The sequence below is a fragment of the Myripristis murdjan genome, chromosome 4, assembly GCF_902150065.1.
Source record: "Myripristis murdjan chromosome 4, fMyrMur1.1, whole genome shotgun sequence".
Lineage (NCBI taxonomy): Eukaryota > Metazoa > Chordata > Actinopteri > Holocentriformes > Holocentridae > Myripristis > Myripristis murdjan.
Genome location: NC_043983.1, coordinates 24,501,616 through 24,520,882, shown reverse-complemented (window position 1 = coordinate 24,520,882; position 19,267 = coordinate 24,501,616). Strand labels below are relative to the sequence as shown.

The 19,267-nt window shown below is 39.4% G+C and overlaps 2 protein-coding genes and 1 long non-coding RNA gene across 3 annotated transcripts in view; 1 reads left to right on the top strand and 2 right to left on the bottom strand.

Moving 5' to 3' along the window:
• Nucleotides 1-1,839, bottom strand: part of jak1 (Janus kinase 1) — a 48,842-nt gene extending 47,003 nt beyond the window's left edge. Inside the window, exon 1 of the mRNA XM_030050068.1 lies at nucleotides 1,569-1,839. The gene's annotated coding sequence lies outside the window, so the exon portion shown is untranslated. The remainder of the gene's footprint in view (nucleotides 1-1,568) is intronic.
• Nucleotides 1,840-4,855: 3,016 nt separating this feature from the next.
• Nucleotides 4,856-7,890, bottom strand: LOC115357361 (uncharacterized). The gene is made up of 2 exons (XR_003928103.1): nucleotides 7,601-7,890; nucleotides 4,856-7,036 (listed from the first exon to the last, which is right to left on the bottom strand). It is a non-coding gene; the product is annotated as an uncharacterized LOC115357361 (long non-coding RNA).
• A 1,209-nt stretch (nucleotides 7,891-9,099) lies between these two features.
• Nucleotides 9,100-18,360, top strand: ak4 (adenylate kinase 4). The gene is made up of 6 exons (XM_030050172.1): nucleotides 9,100-9,326; nucleotides 9,439-9,662; nucleotides 11,008-11,127; nucleotides 13,862-14,034; nucleotides 15,294-15,412; nucleotides 15,580-18,360. Exons 2-6 carry the CDS (start codon nucleotides 9,521-9,523, stop codon nucleotides 15,704-15,706), a joined length of 681 nt encoding a protein of 226 aa, XP_029906032.1. The 5' UTR covers nucleotides 9,100-9,326; nucleotides 9,439-9,520; the 3' UTR covers nucleotides 15,707-18,360.
• The last annotated feature ends 907 nt before the right edge of the window (nucleotides 18,361-19,267 follow it).

Sequence of the window (19,267 nt, the reverse complement as noted above, 5' to 3'; positions counted from 1 at the left end):
GCTCTATTGAACTCTCTAGTGTTTTTTTAAAAGGTAAATGTTACAATGCTAATGTTGTTACTTATATACAAATACTGACTTTTACTTAGGTGTGTGCAAGCACTACCGCAAAACGCTCAAACTATATTTTTTATAGTTAAAAAAAATAAATAAATAGAAGGATTAAAGGAAAGGATTAAAGTAATTTTAATGAACAATTCAAGTAGGCATTATTCCAAATAAGGTAGATGATAGTTTAGTCATTTGGCATAAGTTCCTTTGACTCATTCTTGTACTGGCCACCACCTACATATGGGTGAACAAATGTGGTTTGGACAGTGCCCTGTTTGAAACTGCAATCTGAAGTTCAGTAACTGAAAAAGTTGACATTTCAGTCAATACAAGTGAATGTTGACACAGATTTGAAAATGTTATCACAGCAAATATTTAATCTTGTCACTGCTAAGTCTGACTTGAATGAAATGCTCCTCAAACATAACCATGTGGTTAAGGTGCTTTTAACGCTCAAGCTGGACAGCACAAGATGTGTCAGTGCTACGTGCCAGCTTGAGGCAATGCTGCAAAGGAGAAGTAGTTTTAAGACAATGCTGATCAAGGTGTTTTAAAAGTTTCATCAGAAGCCCCATGACGGCCCTTTAGTGTGAAAACACTTTCTTTATTCAGTGTTTCAAGGTCTGACTTGACATTCAGACACTGTATGTGTATATGTGTGTGTGGTGTGTGTGTGTGTGTGTGTAGTCCAGGAGTTCCGGTAGTTATTCATATCAAGGACACCTAAACAGACAAGCCTGAAGCCACATAAACATGCTCATTAGGATGCTATCCTAGGAACCCCCCACCACCCACCCATAGGAGGGGCTTGTGTGTTTGTGTCATTTCTGAGCTTAGTATAGAATTTGTTCTGTAAGTTGGGACGATAACAAGTCATCCTTATTGTTATCCAACTGTTACAAATTCCAAATAAGTAAATAAATAAATAACTCACACAGCATTATCAAAAGTGGGGTGCCACCAAGGGTCTTCCTGTGGGGTCCCACCAGGTCCCCAGCAAAATGCAGGATAAATTTGTTTCAGTGTTATTTCACATTGACACAACACCAGAATTTAAACGGCCTGCTATTTTGCTATGAGGTTGGTTTCACTGTCCCCTCTGTTATCCCCCCACCTACAGTTCCTGTAGACAGTCAGGCCTCAACAAACACGAACAAACTCAGTCCAAATCATTCTATTCTGGGTCAAATCGGATCCAGTGGGATCCCTGTTGTGTCTGTGTGGGGGTCCCTGACATGAAATCCCCACCACCACCCCACCCCTCCCTTGCAGCCCCGGTGAAACTTGGATGTGACGGCCCGGGACACACTCATGGCTACGATGCCAAGGCGACTGACGTTAGTTGACATTAGCTTGTTACTAGCCAAGTTTAGGTGGTCCAACATAGACAAGATAGACAGAGGAAAGCTGGCCATCTCCACTTGACGACAAATGAGAATAAGTACAAGCAAGTATACGTGTCTCATCTGTCAGAATAACATGGAAAAGTACCAGAAGCGGATGTTTTAGGCACTCACCTAGCAAGCGTAGCCAGACAGCTGGCAAGTCACTTCCGTTTCGTTTTGTACATTAGACTCTCGGTCCGAGTCGGAGCTCCTCTCTAACAAGATGTGGCGTCTTGTTAGTTGGCGATTTGTTGGCAAACCGTCGGTGGGATTCAAAAGACAATAAAAATCGTTATTTCCAAGGTATTTCTCGTCGTTGCAGCAGAGTCCGTAAAGACGTACTTTTTCTTCTAAGCCTTCCTGACAAGTTACGTCCCTTTTCCCGAAAACAGCGCAATGGCCTGCTACGCAAACGGCAGCTGATTGGTTGTTTAGTCCGTCAATCACGCTGACAATGTTAACCCTTTGGGAGACACGCGTGAGTGTGTGTGTGTGTGAGTCTGTGCACGAGAGAGAGAGAGAGAGAGAGAGAGAGAGAGAGAGAGAGAGAGAGAGAGAGAGAGAGAGAGAGACCCTAATGAAAAACAGTAAGCTACACTTGGTTGTTGTGTAATCATTTTTTGTCCTATTCCTTGCACTGTTCGTTATCTTTTTTTTTCTTTTTTACTTTTGTTGTCTTTTCTTGAGTTTTTTTGTCCTCCTCACTCTGTTAACTCTGTTAATATCACCGTCACTATTAATATAAACAGTCCTTTTCAGAATGATATAATAATATTATAGTGATACCTATAAGAGATGACAAAATGCCATTAGGTGTGATAAGTTCACAAATAAGTCCCTACAGGAGTAGTGCAATGATTTTCCATCAGAGGGAGATGCTTTCACACACACACACACACACACACACACACACACAGAATAATTATGTTAGTGATTCTGTGCAAATTACAAAACTGTAGATGCTTTCCTCCAACTTTCACTTTTAGGTAGCTGGTGAGCGTTGATAGGATTGCATAGTGCAGTATAGCCATCTTTCCAAAACCTCACAACATATTGTCAGTTTTTTTTTCCTAATTATGTAACCAGTGCTAGCTCCTTATCTTTTGCAGCTTTGCATAACCGTCCCATTGACTGTGGGTGGGTTACTGCCTGGAGACAATCATGGTGCATGCCAATGGTCAAATTGAGTCATAAAATAATCATTCGCCACTGCACTCTACATGACACTCTTAACCTTCCCCTCAAAGTTTTGTCAGCTAAAAGTAAACCTGTAAACCTCTTGCACAGGTTCAGAATTCAAGTGACAACCCGAGTGCTTGCTTGAACATCAGACGATGAGAAAAATGTGGCGTTCCATCCCAAATTTTGATAATTGAAACAAAGGGAGCTTCTGTAAAGAATCTTGAACTTTTGTCAATACAAGAACAGGTGTCTCCTTTAAGACAGGAATGAGAAAGTCTATGGTGTGTCATCACAACACAAATCCTGGAATTTCCCCACTGACTGAGGATGAAGGATTATTTATGTGAACGAAGACAGGGAAGGGTGATTGTGTGTGGATACAGGCATTTTTTTTTTTTTTTTTACTTTATCAACACCACTAGTAAGATTACACAACTCTGAATGCAGAAAGTAATTAATTTGACACAAAGCAAAATATGAAATATGCCCAAATTTTATTTTTGCTTGCCCTGCTTCAGAGACATCAGGATCAGAGTGAGACAGAGAAACCCTGGAGGCAGTAACAATTCAATGCCTTGCTGAAGAATAACTCATAAGGACAGATGTGTTGTCCACTTAAAGGAACATCTCTCTATAACCATTAGGCCACCCCACAACCCTAAAACACATTTTTGTTTTTCTGTTTGTTTTGTTTTGTTTGTTTTGTTTTGTTTTGTTTTGTTTTGTTTTGTCTTGTTTTGTTTTTTTCACACTAGTCCACAGTAAACAATAGTTTCGGTGTCAACATGTGTTCTTGCCAAATACACACCATCTGAAGAAGGATCAGCACTGAGACCAAATACAAAATGAAAAACCACTTTGCTACTGCAAAGAAAGAGGAAGGACAGGTTTCCGTAAGCAAAAAAAAAAAGAAAAGAAAAGAAAAAAAAGTATTCTCACGGGAGGGACTTCCCATGCCATATCCAAGTAATCGCTTGAAGCCCTTTGCATTCAAGGAACTGACAGAAATTCCCCAACATCATGGCTGTTATTTTCAAGTACAGTTTTAGAGACATAGTTGACAAGACTTATTTTTCAAGTCAATATCAAGTTGTTTTAAATATGTCAAACTGTGTTTAAGGCCTCCTTATTAGTCAGTTGGCTTCAGGCTGACAATGTGGTGATAAATATTACAGTCTGAATATCACAAAAATCCTAATATTTAATGAAAAAGATACTAGATATCAGATGTGGTGAGTCAGAAGGCACATGTAGACAAAGAAGTTTGAGGGGGCTGAGGTTAGAGTGAGACAGTAACAAAACATGTGCCATGACTGTAAGGGTATTTCCACAATAGCTTCAAACATATTAATGATCTGTGGTTTATCAGACATAGCTCGGACTGCTCGAAAATGCTGTCAAATAACAGTGGGTATTTGCTCTGGATTAATAGTTATTTGCTCTGGACTCATGCTTATTTGTTCTGGAAGTGGAATCATCTCCAATACAATAATATATTATATATTTCTGACATATGGTGTTGTAAAATGACCCTACTTCCATCTCAGTGAACTCACTTAGCCAGCTGACCATGACAAAATGGAGACTGAGGGTTACACTGGAACATGTCCACTTCTACATTATTTTCATTTGCTGCTGCCAAATCAGTTGCATTGCTAAAAATTCAACATATTTGAAATAAAAATTAAGTTTTTTTGCATTATCTAAACATTTTTTTTTTTTTAACATACCCGGCTTACATAATTAGGCACATGATGGCGAATCACTTTATTTTGTTTTTGCGTAACACCATTAAACTATTTGTCACTGGGGTTCCACAGGATTAGACAGGAGCACAGTAGCAGCAGACTTGGTTCAGTGTTCACGCTGTGTGGACTGCAAAACACATCCATACAGCTTCAGCTCCCTCTGCTGACAACACTGCAGAGCATCAACATAGCTCTCAAATTAAAGTTGGATTTTGAAGCAGTTTTCTGCATGGTATATGTCTGTATCATCCTTTGGATAACAGAAAATGGAACAGGACGATTACGGAGAGAGCTGATAATGAAGGGTTTTAAGTCATCTCAATTCTGTTTTCAATACTTTGTATACTAGTTTTGCTTTTTTTTCACTACATAACTGTTGACATTTTTTTTATACTCAAGGACCACTGAAACACATTTAAAAGCCACTACATAGAAAACAAATGAGGCAAACAAATATATCACCAAGATGAATGAATACACACATTCAAAGACATTTTATGTATTATTTTATTATACTGTAGAAAAGTAGAAAATACAATATGATTCAATGCAATATTACCTTATAGGTTTTTACTGTCATGTTGTGTTTCAGCACACAACAGTCAAAACGTTTCATCACTGAACATGCCATATCCACTGCTCTGATGGAGAATACACAAAGGAAGACATACTGTATATACGGGAAACTTCTTTTTTCAATGTATTTTCACTGTTCCAACACATGCCCATAGATCTCCACCTGCTTTTTCGTCCTTTGCACGTTTGCTGAACACGCCTCGATCCACTGTTCTAGTGTCAAGGTGGCAGCCATCCTTCAGTTATCACAGTACTGTACCTTCGATGGGGACAGCATCAGCACTGTGATAACTGAACCAGGGCAGCCTGTCAAATCTAGCAGTCCGTGGCTTCTCTCCACTGTGTGTCTGCTGGTGACATCCGACATCCGTCCATATTCACTCTGCCAGGTCAGCAGGTGAACAACACACAGGCTTTCCCCTATTTGGTAAGTCTCAGGTGGTGGTACATTCAGTGTTTCATTTGTGCTCATATAACTCATCCACAATTGGTACACCAAATAATATAACATGCTAAGGTCCACAGACAAAATATGATATCTTCCCAGCCTACGGTCACCATCATTGCCCGGAGCTCACTGAGGAGCTTTGACGATAAAAACAAACCGGTGGAGTTAAATCAAACGAAAAAGATACAACATATTCTATCATTTTCATTAGGTGATCAAAACAAACGTATATGGCCAGCCCAGGGGAGCCGGAGGCTGGAAAATCTGAGCAAATTAGAGAAAGGTGGTGATGATTCAGTCACAGCAGGCTCAAAAAATCTGGATTAGCCAGCCTTTCTCCATGTTCCAACAGTTTTATCTGTATAGGCAGAGAAGTCTAGATTTGGTATCAGTGACTCCACAGCAAGTGCAGGGACTTAAAAGAGAAAAAGACGAAGCTCCCACATGATGTTATATCATGATCATGCCAATTAAAGGAACTGCAGACTATGGAAATTTAAGGGATCTGATCAGTGTGAAATTAAGTGTGCATGATTTTTGCCATTAATATAGGCAAAGTGGAAAAGGCTTATCCGGAGTATTATTTCTGCAATTACTGCAGAGACTTATTAAAACATGGGCCAACTAGTTCAGAGGAACGCATGGAAGCAATGGTCACAATCGATTAAAAAAATGTTGAATTGTTGCTTTGCATCTTGCAAATTAGACACTAGAGCACTTTTTATAATGAACAATGTGCTTGTGGATGTATGGAATTCATAATGACGTTTTGACAAGACATTATTACGATAACATACTGTAGCTGAATAACTGTATGCAATTATCATCATGAAGTGGTTACGTTCTTCTGCAAAGATCAAATGTTGTGAACCACAAAGGAAAATATTTATTAACAATGAACTGTTTTCATACTGTCAAACATTAAGAACAAATGAAAACATTGAAGGCTAAAACATTTTTATATGATTGCATTCTGTTCATGTTAGCCCCAAATGTGAGTCTGAGAGGTGGACAGTTAATAATGTACATTTGCTTTTGCACAACTTGCACATGTGCCCTTGAACTGGATGCAATAAGCCCACCTGTGTGCACATGATTACTGCAGGCTGCAAAATTTGGAAAATGTTTGGTAGCAAGCTGCTGCTTATGAACATGCTCTTGCCAATTTTTATCATATCACTTTTATTTATTATATCATCATGCATGCTATTCACTCTTTATCAATATCATAGTCTTTGTTGTTTTGTGTTTTCCTTGAGATTCTGCTGCTCTCCTGCAGATCCCCCCAAACGAAAGACCATCAATGTTTCAATATCATCTCATAAAACAATTACTGGTATGCCACAGAGATTTTTTTTCTCCTTTCCTGTTAGGGCTTGGTAAAAAAGAAACTACATAATTCATACCAACCACAAGGCCAAGTGACGTCAGACTTGTTATGATTCTTTCCTGGGCTCCGCCCCCCTCGGCGCGAGAAGCCTCTAGAGCAGTCCGGTCGCGTCGCGCGCCGACGTAGCGGCTCCTCCCCCTCGCCAGTCCGCCCTCCGCACTTCATGTAAACAACTCCATTAGCCCCGCTCCCGTCTCGCTGCACAGGACGCTGGCCAACAAATTCATGTCATATATGGACAATAAAGGAGCATGTGCTGTATAAGAGAAAGGACACAAACCAAAGCACTGTCACAGCTCAATACTATTATCATTAGAGAGTGGGGCTACTCCGGCACGAAAACGCTCCCATATCGCATAAACCCTTAATGTAAATAAACGGGGGGTTGCTTGTATTAACAGCGAGGCAACAGGCTGTAGTAAACTGATCAATCCCTCTCCGACACACTGGAGACTTAAAACAGGGTAAACAGCGAGATTTGAATTCTGCAGGGTGCCCCAAGCTTGTTGCTGTTTTCCCCAGCCTGAATAAACAAAAGTTGCCAAACCTACACCATGTTGTTATTGATATGACTACATAATGCATACCTGCTTTTTATTAAACATGCCTTTTTACACAATGCCCAAAGGCAGCATTTAAGTACAATGTTATCGTATTGAATGTTATTATTGTGCAGCCAAACGTTGACGCCCAGCGTTATACACACCCCTTTTCTAGGTAAAAACAAATACCATGTTGTGCAAGGATCCAAACTGTAATCATTTATTCTTAACTACATTCCGTCGCCGTTAAATATATGACAAATATTCGCCGTACTTACCTGCGAATCTCCCGTTTAATTCCCCGTGTTTACATGAATATTTTTAATGACGCAGCAAGACCACACAGAGCAACGTGATTGTCGCCATTTTTTGTTGTTATTGAAATCTCCTAAGCCATGTGACAAAATGATCATGATTGTTTAAAAAAAAATCAGGCTTCCGGGTGCAGAGGCAAAAACTAGTTTTGATTAAAAAATGGTTAATCTTCCGAGTTGTTCGTCTGATGGATTAGTCTGGTTTCTCCTCTGACTGAAGACTGAAAGCTGTGCGCAGTATTTGACAGCTCTGGGACACTGCCGCCGCCGTATGGCTTGCAACAAGTATATTCAGTGTATTCCTCCCATCCGCAAATATTGCGCAGACTGACAGCGTCTAGTGCGTTTTTCTGCGCCTGTTGCCAGAGGTGCAGAGCCATTCATGAGACACGATGGGCTGCATGCTCTGATCACCGATTCATGCTGTCAACAAGTGGCGGAATACCGGGATAGCCCACCAATTAACCAATTAGGAGGATGCCATGCATATCTGAGTTGCCCTAACACTTCTTTTAATCTACGATGTGCTCTCGGAATCGCCATTAACACAGTGGCGGGGAAATCTGAAAATCTGTTTCCACTGCAAAACAAATTTATAAGTTCCTAGAATCAGGTTACATCATCAGTGATCCGTCTTGATCTGGCGAGGTTAAAGATCATCTTTAACCTTGTCAGAAGTGTCAACACGACAGTGACACTTCTGTTTCAGGAGAGTTTATGAAAAAAGTGAACCATCATTAAAGGTGGGACTGTCTCTCCCCAGACGTGCAGATATATATATACATATTTTTACATGTTTGAACAAAGTCTTAAGGATGACACAAAGCTACATGACTTTTTTTTTTTTTTTTTTTTTTGGCAATGTAGATGCGCAATGGGTTTGCAAATAATTTAATGTCCAGGCCCTGCAAATAGAGGCAGATTTCCTCAGTGCCCAAAATCGTTGTTTTTGGATATCATGTTTAGTCTGGTTATATGCGAAGAGAATGTAAATGGTATTGGGTATTGTTGCAACAATTGCAATAGGCTACTTGAGGGTATTTATAACAGCCCATATGACCAATACACGCAAAATAACAGTGTTAAATGAATTTATTGTCGCTGCTCCAAGTCCACGTTCTCAAAAAAAAAAAAAAAAAAAAAAAAAAAAAAAAAGGAAAAGTGCATGCCCTTCAAGAGATTGGCCCTATTTGTGTTTCTGTCCTCATTTCTTTCTTCTTCCACATAGGCTACAGTGACATGGTGTGTTTATGGTGTAAGGATCAGTTTTCCTGTTATATTTGCCCTTGGTATGTGCCCTTGAAAATTGTTATATGAGATCACTGTGGTTGACTTTCATAAGGGAAATTACTGTGATGCACACTAACAGGCTAAGCACACTGTAAGACTACAGTAACCAGATTACCCTGCGAAGTTCCTGCGCACAAGTCATCCGCATTTTTTCTGGATGATGCGCGCAGAAAAATAGGGCGTTGTAGAGACTCCCCCATTCATTCGCAGAGAAAAATCTTTCCTCTTAAAGACGTAGGCGAGCCTAATGCACCCATTGGGGTGCTGAGAGAAAAAAAGGGGGAAAAACTTTTCGATTTGATAGAGCTTCTGCTTTGCTGGAGAGCCAATGTGCGTAGAGAACGGTCTTTGTGTGAAGCAAAGACGCGCAGATTCCTAAGATAGGCTGAAATTTGCGTTGGTAAGATAAAACTAGTTTATCAGCTATCCGGGTTTTGGATCTTGTTAGATTGCGCATGCATGTGACTGATTGGGAGTTTAATTAACGGCTGCTTAACTTTGTCCTGACGCAGCGCAAACCCCCTATGCGGAAAAGGAACAGCCACTTTGTGCATCTCCTTGGTTCTTCACCAGCGGGCTGTTTTTGCGGAGAACATGGCCAAATTGTTCCGAGCTGCTATCATGGGTCCACCAGGATCTGGGAAGGGAACCATATCTAAGAGGATTGCAGAAAGTTTTGGGCTACAGTACCTGTCCAGTGGCCACTATTTGCGGGAGAGCATAGCAGCAAATACAGGTAGGGTCCGTTTGTACACAAACATACAATGATCTCCATCAGTAGGACCCACAGACTACAAAAAATAGCTGGTGAAAGCAAATCATTCTCTAGGCTACATGTATAAATGTGATTATGACATGTATTGTTGTTATTATTACAAGTAGCAGTAAGTAGTAGTAGTTACAGCAGTTGTAGTAGTAGGCATAGTAGTTGCACTGGCAGTTGTATCACTAATAGTGGTATTATATGGTAGTATTAGTGGTAGTCATAGTGGTAGTTGTCACATAGGCTGGAAAATTCAACCAAAAAGGTGGGAAATGTAGCAGAATATGTTGTATCATGGAAAAATGTGTGCAGCCCCTGGTCCAGAGCAGCAAGAGGAAGAGCACTTGTATGTAAACAAAGTTCATTCACTGACAAGGAAGAAGCTTGACTGCATGAGACTTGAGTGAGAGTTTTCTCTCTCTCGCTTTCTTGGGGAGAGACTTTTAAGAGTTATGTGACTCTCCCATGCAGGCCATGGTGAAAACACATGTGAACACTTCAATTCAGTGGTATTTTAATTAGACTGGTGTAAAGGTTTTGGTTGTCATTATTTCACAAAATTTCCTTTTGCACCATCGATCCTCTGAGTGTTTAGCTGCCCAACTGGTATTCATTTTATACATGACATGTGCCAAGGTCTGTACGCCCAGCATGAAATTCGAGTTCATTTCTGCAGCGTAAGTGAAAACACATGTGCCTGGTTGCCTTAATAAAAAGTTCAAGGTTGTGCCTTGCTTGATACAGTAACCAAAATTTCTGCTTTTCTTTGGCTTCTAAAAAAATTTTTTTTTTCATGGAAGGCCACAGATTATACTATCTAATCTTAGGTTAATAATTCTTTCAGAAAAAAACATGGTGATCTTTTCTTTTTTTTTTTTTTTTCTTACAGAAATATTGGATATGACCGAAGACCTCAATATAGGGTTGTTGCCTTTTCTGTGTCTCAGGATTTCAGAAGGCCTGTTATTAAATGCGTGGACGTGACAGACAGGAGGAAGTCATATGGCTCCAGTGTTGAGGATCTTAACTGATTTACCAACCATGGTCACTAGATAAACAATGTGTGAAAAGATAATACATGAACAATTTGCAAAGATGTTCTTTTTGAATGGTGCCAGGATGAGATGATCTTTTTTAATCACTCCCACAGTTAATGAATACAAATGCCGGTTCCTATCTTGTTTCACATATATACATATTTTTGTCTGTTTTGTTTTGTTAAAATGTCACAATCAGCCGATTTTTCTTGTTTCGTCATCTGTTTTTTTTGTCTACATAGATGTGTACTGACTATGTTTTTCTGTTTGTTGCATATCAGAGGCAGGCATACTGGTGAAGAGGTATGTAGAAAGAGGCCTGTTGGTGCCTGACAATGTCATGACCAGACTCATGGTGCCCAGACTGGAGCAGCTGAGAAATCACAGCTGGCTGCTGGATGGTAAGAACCACAGCTAGCACTGGGACTTCAAATCTTTTGTTAATGGATCAAGTAAAAATCTATAAGATCTTATTCTACTCCAAACTAAATAAGCGTACTACTCTTTATTTATTTTTGTTTATTTTATGACATTTCTTTACTTTATTTACATCAGGACAGTGCAGAGTGACAAGAAATAGAGGAGGTAATAGACAGAGGTCATGAGATAGGCAGTGGTTTGCACCTCAGCCCACTGATACATCATGATTGACTATACATTTTGCCTGCAGTGGATGTTCCTACTCATACCGAGGCACTGCCTTCCCAGATTTGTGAATCTTAATTGAAAATCTTGTGTCACTTACCAAAGTCTTTGGTCAGATATTTAAGTCTCAGGCCACTTGTTTGGTTTCCTGTTAAGCTTGAGTGTGCAGCATGTGCAAATTAAAAGTTGTTTTTTTCTTTCTGTCATCACACATTTCTTATTCTTAGGCAGTCACTGTCACTGTCACCTGTCACTTACTCTGATGAAGAGCCAAAACCAGGTTTTGACTTTGATGAAGACACATTTGGTGTCAAAACATTAGTCTTTGCACCTAATAAATGAAGCATGCAGTGTGCTCCAGTGTCCCCTTGGGCTTTTTTCCCCACTAATGAGGAACTACATATTGACTCATTGAAAGCACCAGGCCCAGGCTGAATTGTAAGAGACAGTTCTTCTCTGCACCTTTATTCTGTCATCTGTGTTATTTCCCTTATGTTATACTGTTCTAAGCTATCCATCAAGAGCTAATGTGTTGTGGAAGTCAGTAAGGCACCACCTGTTACCCGTACTTCTAAATAATGCATGTGCAATGTTACCTGGTAACAAATTCATTTTTAACATTTTACATTACATTAATTTTGCTTTGAAAATTCATTCTTTTATTCATCCATGCATTTTCTGTACCCACTTATTCCTAATCAGGATCACAGACGACTAGAGTCTCTCCCAACATGTAATGGGCAGAAGATCAGGGAAATACACTGGGCAGGTTGCCAGGCCATCACAAGGCAGACAAATACAGAAATCAGTAAAACAAATTACACAAATCGATACAGTTCCAGAACAGCCTAATTACTGGAGGTTTTAACTAGTTGTTACAACGATTACTGAGGCTTTAACACAGGTCAAATCACTCCTGACTACAGGCTGCTTCACTTTGCCTAATTTTCTGCATAATGACAGATGATTTTCCCAGTAATGAGATGTTAGAAGGACAAAAAAACAGCAGATCACCATGACTTTCTTCAGGTTAAACATTATCTGCCTTTTTCAAGATACATGCCAAACAGAGACAGAGCAAAATGATTTGATGTTAAATATCTGTCCTTGAAGCTAATGTAAACACAGTCTCTTGGCTGACCACTAGCATTAGTAAACATCCAGTGGCTCACAAAGAGAAAACAGTACCCAGGTCCCACACACACACACACACACACACACCTCATCTCAGCCTGTCATCTGTCACGTCACTTTGTGTTAGATATAGTGTGACATTTCCTGACCGTGATAGGACAGAGCAAAGGGTGTCTGCGGCTACTGCAGCAATGCTGGATATTGATTTGAGTTTTCTTTAAATTTCTAGTTTTTAAATTTGTTTCATTTATGTATGACGCATTTATATTTGCATTCTGTAACTCGTTCACTCATTCAGTCACTCACTCTTTTCATTCCCTCTATCACATACCTACCCTCCCAGTAAACATTTACGCAACTCTCCTCTCTCTCAGGTATCACATTACTTTTTATTTTTAATCACAGCAATATATTATCTAAATGTAACCTACAAATATACTCATGACAGTATAGTGTAGCTTATGTGTAATGAGAAGGTTATCTTACTACACGAGCATGACCTAAATGTAATCAAAAGCTGCATTTACCGTGAATACTGGTAATACTACTGCAGCTACACATCTAGCCCACTACTTTTTCTGTTAATGTGTGTTGTACAACACAAGTAACAGAGACACAATAATTAAACTGCAATGCATGATAGAAACGTTATACAATATAGTGAATGATCTGCTTAGATTTCCTAATCAGAGTCACAGGGCACGAGAGCCTATTGCAGAATAAATTAGTGTATTAATATGGGGAAAAAAGATTTTCTTGAACCTCCTGTAATGTATTGATTAATCTTTTTAATTAATTTGGACTTATTGGGCTTTAAGAAGCCTAACTGCTTATTATAATTATCATTATTATTGTTATTTTTTCTCACACTCAGTCTCCTCTCTAGTGACAATTGCCCTCACACACTCTCCTAACACCAGCTTTTATTTTTTTATTCATTTACTTGATAGAGACGATGCAATTTAACATTGTTCCAGAAAAAAAAAAAAACATGACATTTATGTGCTGCACATATATTTTATAGCTATTGCTAATTTCCAACTTTTGTCCCTAGTTAGGCTTTTACATGCATAGTACAAGTGAAAGTCACAATACATTGCAGATATGAAACTGGAAGAGATTAAAATGCATATAATGAAATGCTCTAAATACAGTTGATCATTTCATCAAAAAAGACTTGCACATAGCATAGTAGCATAAAAAGAAAAGCGTAATGTGATAAATAAATAACTGGATAAAGATAAGTACAACTCTGGTTTGCTTTCAGCACACACTGAACCCTTGTAGTAAAAGATTTTATGTGGTAATGTGTTACAAAGTTGACTGCCCTTTATAGAAAAGCCTGCTATCTTCCAGGTTTTCCTCGGACACTTGCACAGGCCCAGGCCCTGAACAGTGTGTGTGAGCTGGACCTGGTCATCAGCCTCAACATCCCCTACGAGACGCTGAAGGACAGACTGAGTGACCGCTGGATCCACCCGGCCAGCGGCAGAGTCTACAACATGGGCTTCAACCCTCCGCAAGTCCAGGTCCGGAAACTAGATGTGGCTCCAGATGGGACATTTTACTCAAAATGCCAGTAGAATTTTTTTGTGATTCCCAGTGTAGTTTGTGGCCACTAGTGGCGCTGTAGTGCACACCAAGAAACCCAAATCCCTGTTATGTTTACATAACATGCTCCTCCAGCATGACATGAGGTTGGGGACAACACATGAAACATGCCAATGTAAACAATGCAACTTCAGAATATTCCAAAATAAGGCTTTGTGAATCTCTTCTGAGGTAAGAAATGCATTCAACATGTTTAATGGCCTCAAGAACACACAATGTGTGTTTTGTTGAGAAATTGTCATTGTAAACAGAATAAAGTAGCAAAGGAAAACTACACAGGAAACCTTTAATGATCCCCTCGAGGAGAAATGTATCTATTTGTTTGTCCATCATCCACAAAGAGATCAACGCCCATCTTGCTCAGTGATAGCACAATGCTGTTTCTGTCTTGCTCAGGGACACTTCAGCAGGGCACATGCTTGTGAAAATGATGGCTTGACCATGAGTTACCCAGCCTCCCTTTAGCCTCTGGTACTTTTCTCCACCACACCCTTGGCACTGTTAATGTAAAAAGATGACTTGTCAGCATTCTTAACATTCTTCATTGCAATCAGTGGGTGCCAGTGGTTTTTGCATTCTGGCTGTTAGATTATGGGACAGTGCAGAGTGGTTTACAACCACACTACAAGTGCATAGAGAGGTCAGAAAATACAATCATGTCATGTCTCTGGCCTGTGTTATTAGACTGTATATGAAGAGAGAGATAGTCAGGAAGGCGCAATGGGGGAGAAAGAGGAGATGGCATGTGACATAGGCTGAATTTGACACCAGGATATCACTAATACATGACATGTGCCTATGCCCGCTGGGCCTCCACAATGCCCAGGGCAAGCTCATGTATTCCTCCAAGACCATTTGAGTCTTCTGATTCAGCTGTTTTGCAAGAAATCTTCAGTTCTGATCACACAAATATCTGAAGTATAGATTCAAGCATTGATGATCTTAACAGTCATGTCAGAGAATTGTTAGACTTGTCAGACATGATGGCACTCACCAACTGTAAGCTGAAAGGTTAGTCTTTGGGACTGTCATTGTCAACGCCTCTAGTGTGGACGAGGTGTCTCATATACCTGCACTGTAAGGCCTTGTACTGTGCCCTCTTTTGTGCTCTCTCTCCTGTCTGCCCTCATTGTGCTGGTGTACTGTGCCATGTGTGACAGTGCTGTTCCTCTCCCAGGGCAGGGATGACATCACCGGGGAGCCACTAATTCAGCACGAGGACGACAAGCCAGAAGCCCTGGTGGCCAGACTGAGACACTACAAAGACGTGGCCAAGCCTGTCATAGACCTATACAAGTCAGTAAACACTTCTCTGAATGGCTTTTTGTTTGATTGTGACATGCTACAATCACAGAGTGTGATCCATCAGTCAGATGTAGATCAATCAGTCATTTAATCAATTAATTAAACTCTTACTTTTTAACCAAACTTCTTGAAAATCTTTTCTGTTCTCTTTTCCATAGGTCACAGGGAATCCTGCACTCATTTTCAGGTACAGAGACAGACCGGATCTGGCCTTACATCAGCTCGCTCCTCAGCGCTAAGATCGACACACAGCCTTCCACCCCCTGCCAGAACCCAATGCCCTGACACGTCTCATGTATAAAAAGGCCGGGGGGAAGCATCTAGTGAGGATCTGGTGGGAGTCAGTGACATTTGTACACGCTAATCTTGAGGTCAGCATTCACTTTGTCTCACAAAAGTTAGAAAAGTGGACGAGGAAACTGATCAAAATCCAGGCCTTTCCCTCAATGTGTGATTTTCAAATGTGTGATTTTGCAGTCAGAAAATTCTCAAAATGAGAATGTTGATGTCTGCATAATATATGTATGAAAACCTTCACATCCCTTTAGACAAAGAGAAGGACCACAGTTATAGTAAAACTTAGCAATTTTATGGCAGCATCTATCAACAAGCACATCATTGTAACTTTTTCTTTTGATTTGCAGGTGTTTTAATTGCCACACATTTACCGCAAATATTCTAATTTTACACATTTAATGTAGATGCATACAAACACAATTTCAGGAAAGCTGTGGCAAAATTGGGCAAAATTGAAAAAAAAAAAAAAAAAAAAAAGACACCAAAATCCTGGAGAGACCAAGTATGAAGGCTGCCCTTTGCAGTTGTCCTCTTTTGGCTGTATATAAGGGTTTATTCATTATAAATAAATAATAAATTGGCAACAACAGCCATATGAGAAATTCTCAGGACTATTCAGCAAAATTAACATATTCAATAAACTGGCAACTTTTTAACATACTTGCACTAACAGCTAGGTGGGCTTTACCACAAAGGACAAGAAAGTACTAAGAACTGAAGAGTTTCATTCCAAAATTAGATATGTGATACCTATGCCTGTAGAATGATTGCTAGTGTCAGACATGCACACACATTATTGTGCATCATTATACAGGCTATATATATATATATATAGCCTGACTTGAAACCCTTCAGTTGTTTTCAAAAAATAATTGACCTAACTGTAAAACTAAAGACTAGTACAGCAACTGTCATTAACCATTACCTATACACTGAGTGAAATTTTTATCACAGCTATTGTCACCATAGGTTTCGTGACAGATTCAGTGGAAGCACTAATGATACTCTGTACTCATACTTTAGCATCTTAGATATTAGTCAGTGGGGAGATGTGATTTTTCTCTTCTCAAATGTGCTACCACGTTGGGGATCCTTGGTGTTGAGAAGGCTCTTGTGCTGGTTTGCAGTCATTTCATTTTCAATTCCTTGGCTTCATCAGTTCCTAATATATTCATGAAATGGTAATGCACTGTATAAAACATTTCTTTACTTTTGTGCTGGAGTGCTGGAATGCTGTTTTGCGCAATCATCAAGACAGAAAGCAGACCAATCTGTTTAGGTGTGTCGAGGTGGATCAAAAACCCGTACACCTTCCTCACTCTGCGGCACACTCAGAAGCTCGAGTGGAGACCAGCGCTTAGTATTTGGAGTGCCTTCAGTGTTGTTACATTCCTTTAAATATGAAATGTTGTCTCGACATTTTGTTCTTGCACTCAAACCTACATGTCAGAGGTTTCTCTTCATATAACAGCTTTAAAATGTTTTCTTTTTTTCTTTGAACAATTGCTGGATATAATTTCAGTAGGTATTAGTTTAGTTTTAGGATACTGAAGCATGAAAACATCTTATGTATACAGACATTTTTTTTAAAAAACCTTGAGAACATAGTTCAATGTCAACTTTCAGGGACTAAGAAAAACATTTCTTTTTATGTTTGTGACCATTTCTTTCTTTTTTTTTTTTTGTTTTGTTTTGTTTTGGAAAGATTTTATCAAACCAAGAGCTGTGGGTTTGTTTTTTCAACCCACAGATGAATGTGCAAAGCTTAAACTGAAGTTAAAACCATGAAAATCACCAAAATTTGAGTGACCTGACTTTCATCCGACAGCTTTATCTTGTCAGTTAAAATGCAAATGCACAACTTAATGTTTCAGCTCCGCCCCAGTGAACTGTGCAATAACGTGACGCACTTAAAACACACTCTTGTCACTGCTGGTTAGAACTTTTTGATAATTTTAGGGTTGCTCACTGTATTGAGTCACTATAAAGCCTTGAAAGCATAGCACTTATTGCAGGGATGAGACATGACCAAAATATTTTATTTTTTATCAGTTCCTTCCTGAGGTTAAAGCAGCCCTTTGGCTGCTGATGTCATATTTTTCATTAAAAAAATGTGTATATATATTGATGTTAGTTACTGTGGAAGAGTAGTCTCCCATTCATGCTATCATTGATGAATTCTAAACAGACCAAAGATAATCATGTAAGACAAATCACACTAGCTCTGACTCGTGACTCCTTTATACTGGTTACTTGAAATGTCCATGATCTTTGAAATTAAATTGATTTTACTGCTGCACAGTCACTTGGGTAACAGTGTCAGCTGAATGCCTACAATGTGAATGTAACATGTCCAAAACCTGCCTGTGTACCAAGAGAGTACAGATTTGTGCATCAGTGGATGAATGTGTATTGTGATATGAATATGTTTATCATCATCATATTTACAGTACTTTTTATTTTCCAAGTGCCTGGAGGCTCGGTCTCTGCTGTTCAGTGAATGGTTGTGAATGGGTTAAACTGTGTGTGGTTGCGCCCTGTTGTTGCACAATACCACAATATCTTTTTTTTGCCCTTTTTTCTTTTTCGGTTTGCTGTCCTAACATGACCCATCTCAAGTACAATAAACAAATATTTTCTCACTGTTGGTGTCTTTGTGCTTTTGTAACAACATTGTTACAGGATTAGGCTACCTGTATGATACACCTACCTGTACATAAGCTGTACAGTAAGCCATTCTGTGCTGGGATTAGCCATTAGCCTATATTGCAGGTAGCCATCAGCTTAATGAAATGTGCTGTCTCGTTTAGTATGAATTAGCTGACTGAGATGTGCTTTCTCCATGGATATACTGTCTAATTCCTAAATCCTATCATAATCAACATGGGCACACACACACAGGCATATAACTTATGGCATTATTTCATTAATGACATTTTTGCAAGAGTTATCAATACTACAACAATGTTAACTAAACTAAACTGTTTCAAATGTAGTTTAAAAATGAGCAATGTTTGCATTTCCAAAATAATTAAAATCTAAATTAAGGTAGATTAAGATTTTTTTCTACTCCTTTGTCCCACAGCTAAAGAGTTTATGCCTAATAATTGATATATAGAGAAAAAAATATAACTGAACCACTAACGTCTAGATCCACACACCTGGAAACATCTTGAAAAATAAGGTAAGTGAAATGCTTTTTCCTGGGGAAATAAAAAAGTGTTAATATGAGCTCTTCCTCAGACTTTGGGAAACTTTGAAATGGATGAAAGGCTTTAAGTAAGGTCCTCCCTTTGTTGTTCCATCAGTGAGATCTTGATATAAAAAAAAAAAAAAAAAAAAAAACAGGAAGCAGCAGGGGGAGGCTAGCTGTTCCACCGAACACAAGAGCCAGGGCGTTTTTTCTGAACACACAGACACTCCAATACATGCAAAGACTTCCTTTCTCCAGTCCGGTCTAATCCTCCCTGTAAATAAACCCCATGTGCATTAGGGGGTGGGACTCCTCGTGTGTACTTCCAGGGATTACACAGCTACCACTTGTCTCAT

What these genes read in the sequence shown, in the direction of transcription:
- ak4 (XM_030050172.1), top strand. Translation starts at nt 9,521, where the DNA reads ATGGCCAAATTGTTCCGAGCTGCTATCATGGGTCCACCAGGATCTGGG. An exon ending in GAGCATAGCAGCAAATACAG is followed by an intron (nt 9,663 to 11,007) that starts GTAGGGTCCGTT and finishes GTTGCATATCAG; the next exon opens with AGGCAGGCATACTGGTGAAG. An exon ending in TCAACCCTCCGCAAGTCCAG is followed by an intron (nt 14,035 to 15,293) that starts GTCCGGAAACTA and finishes TTCCTCTCCCAG; the next exon opens with GGCAGGGATGACATCACCGG.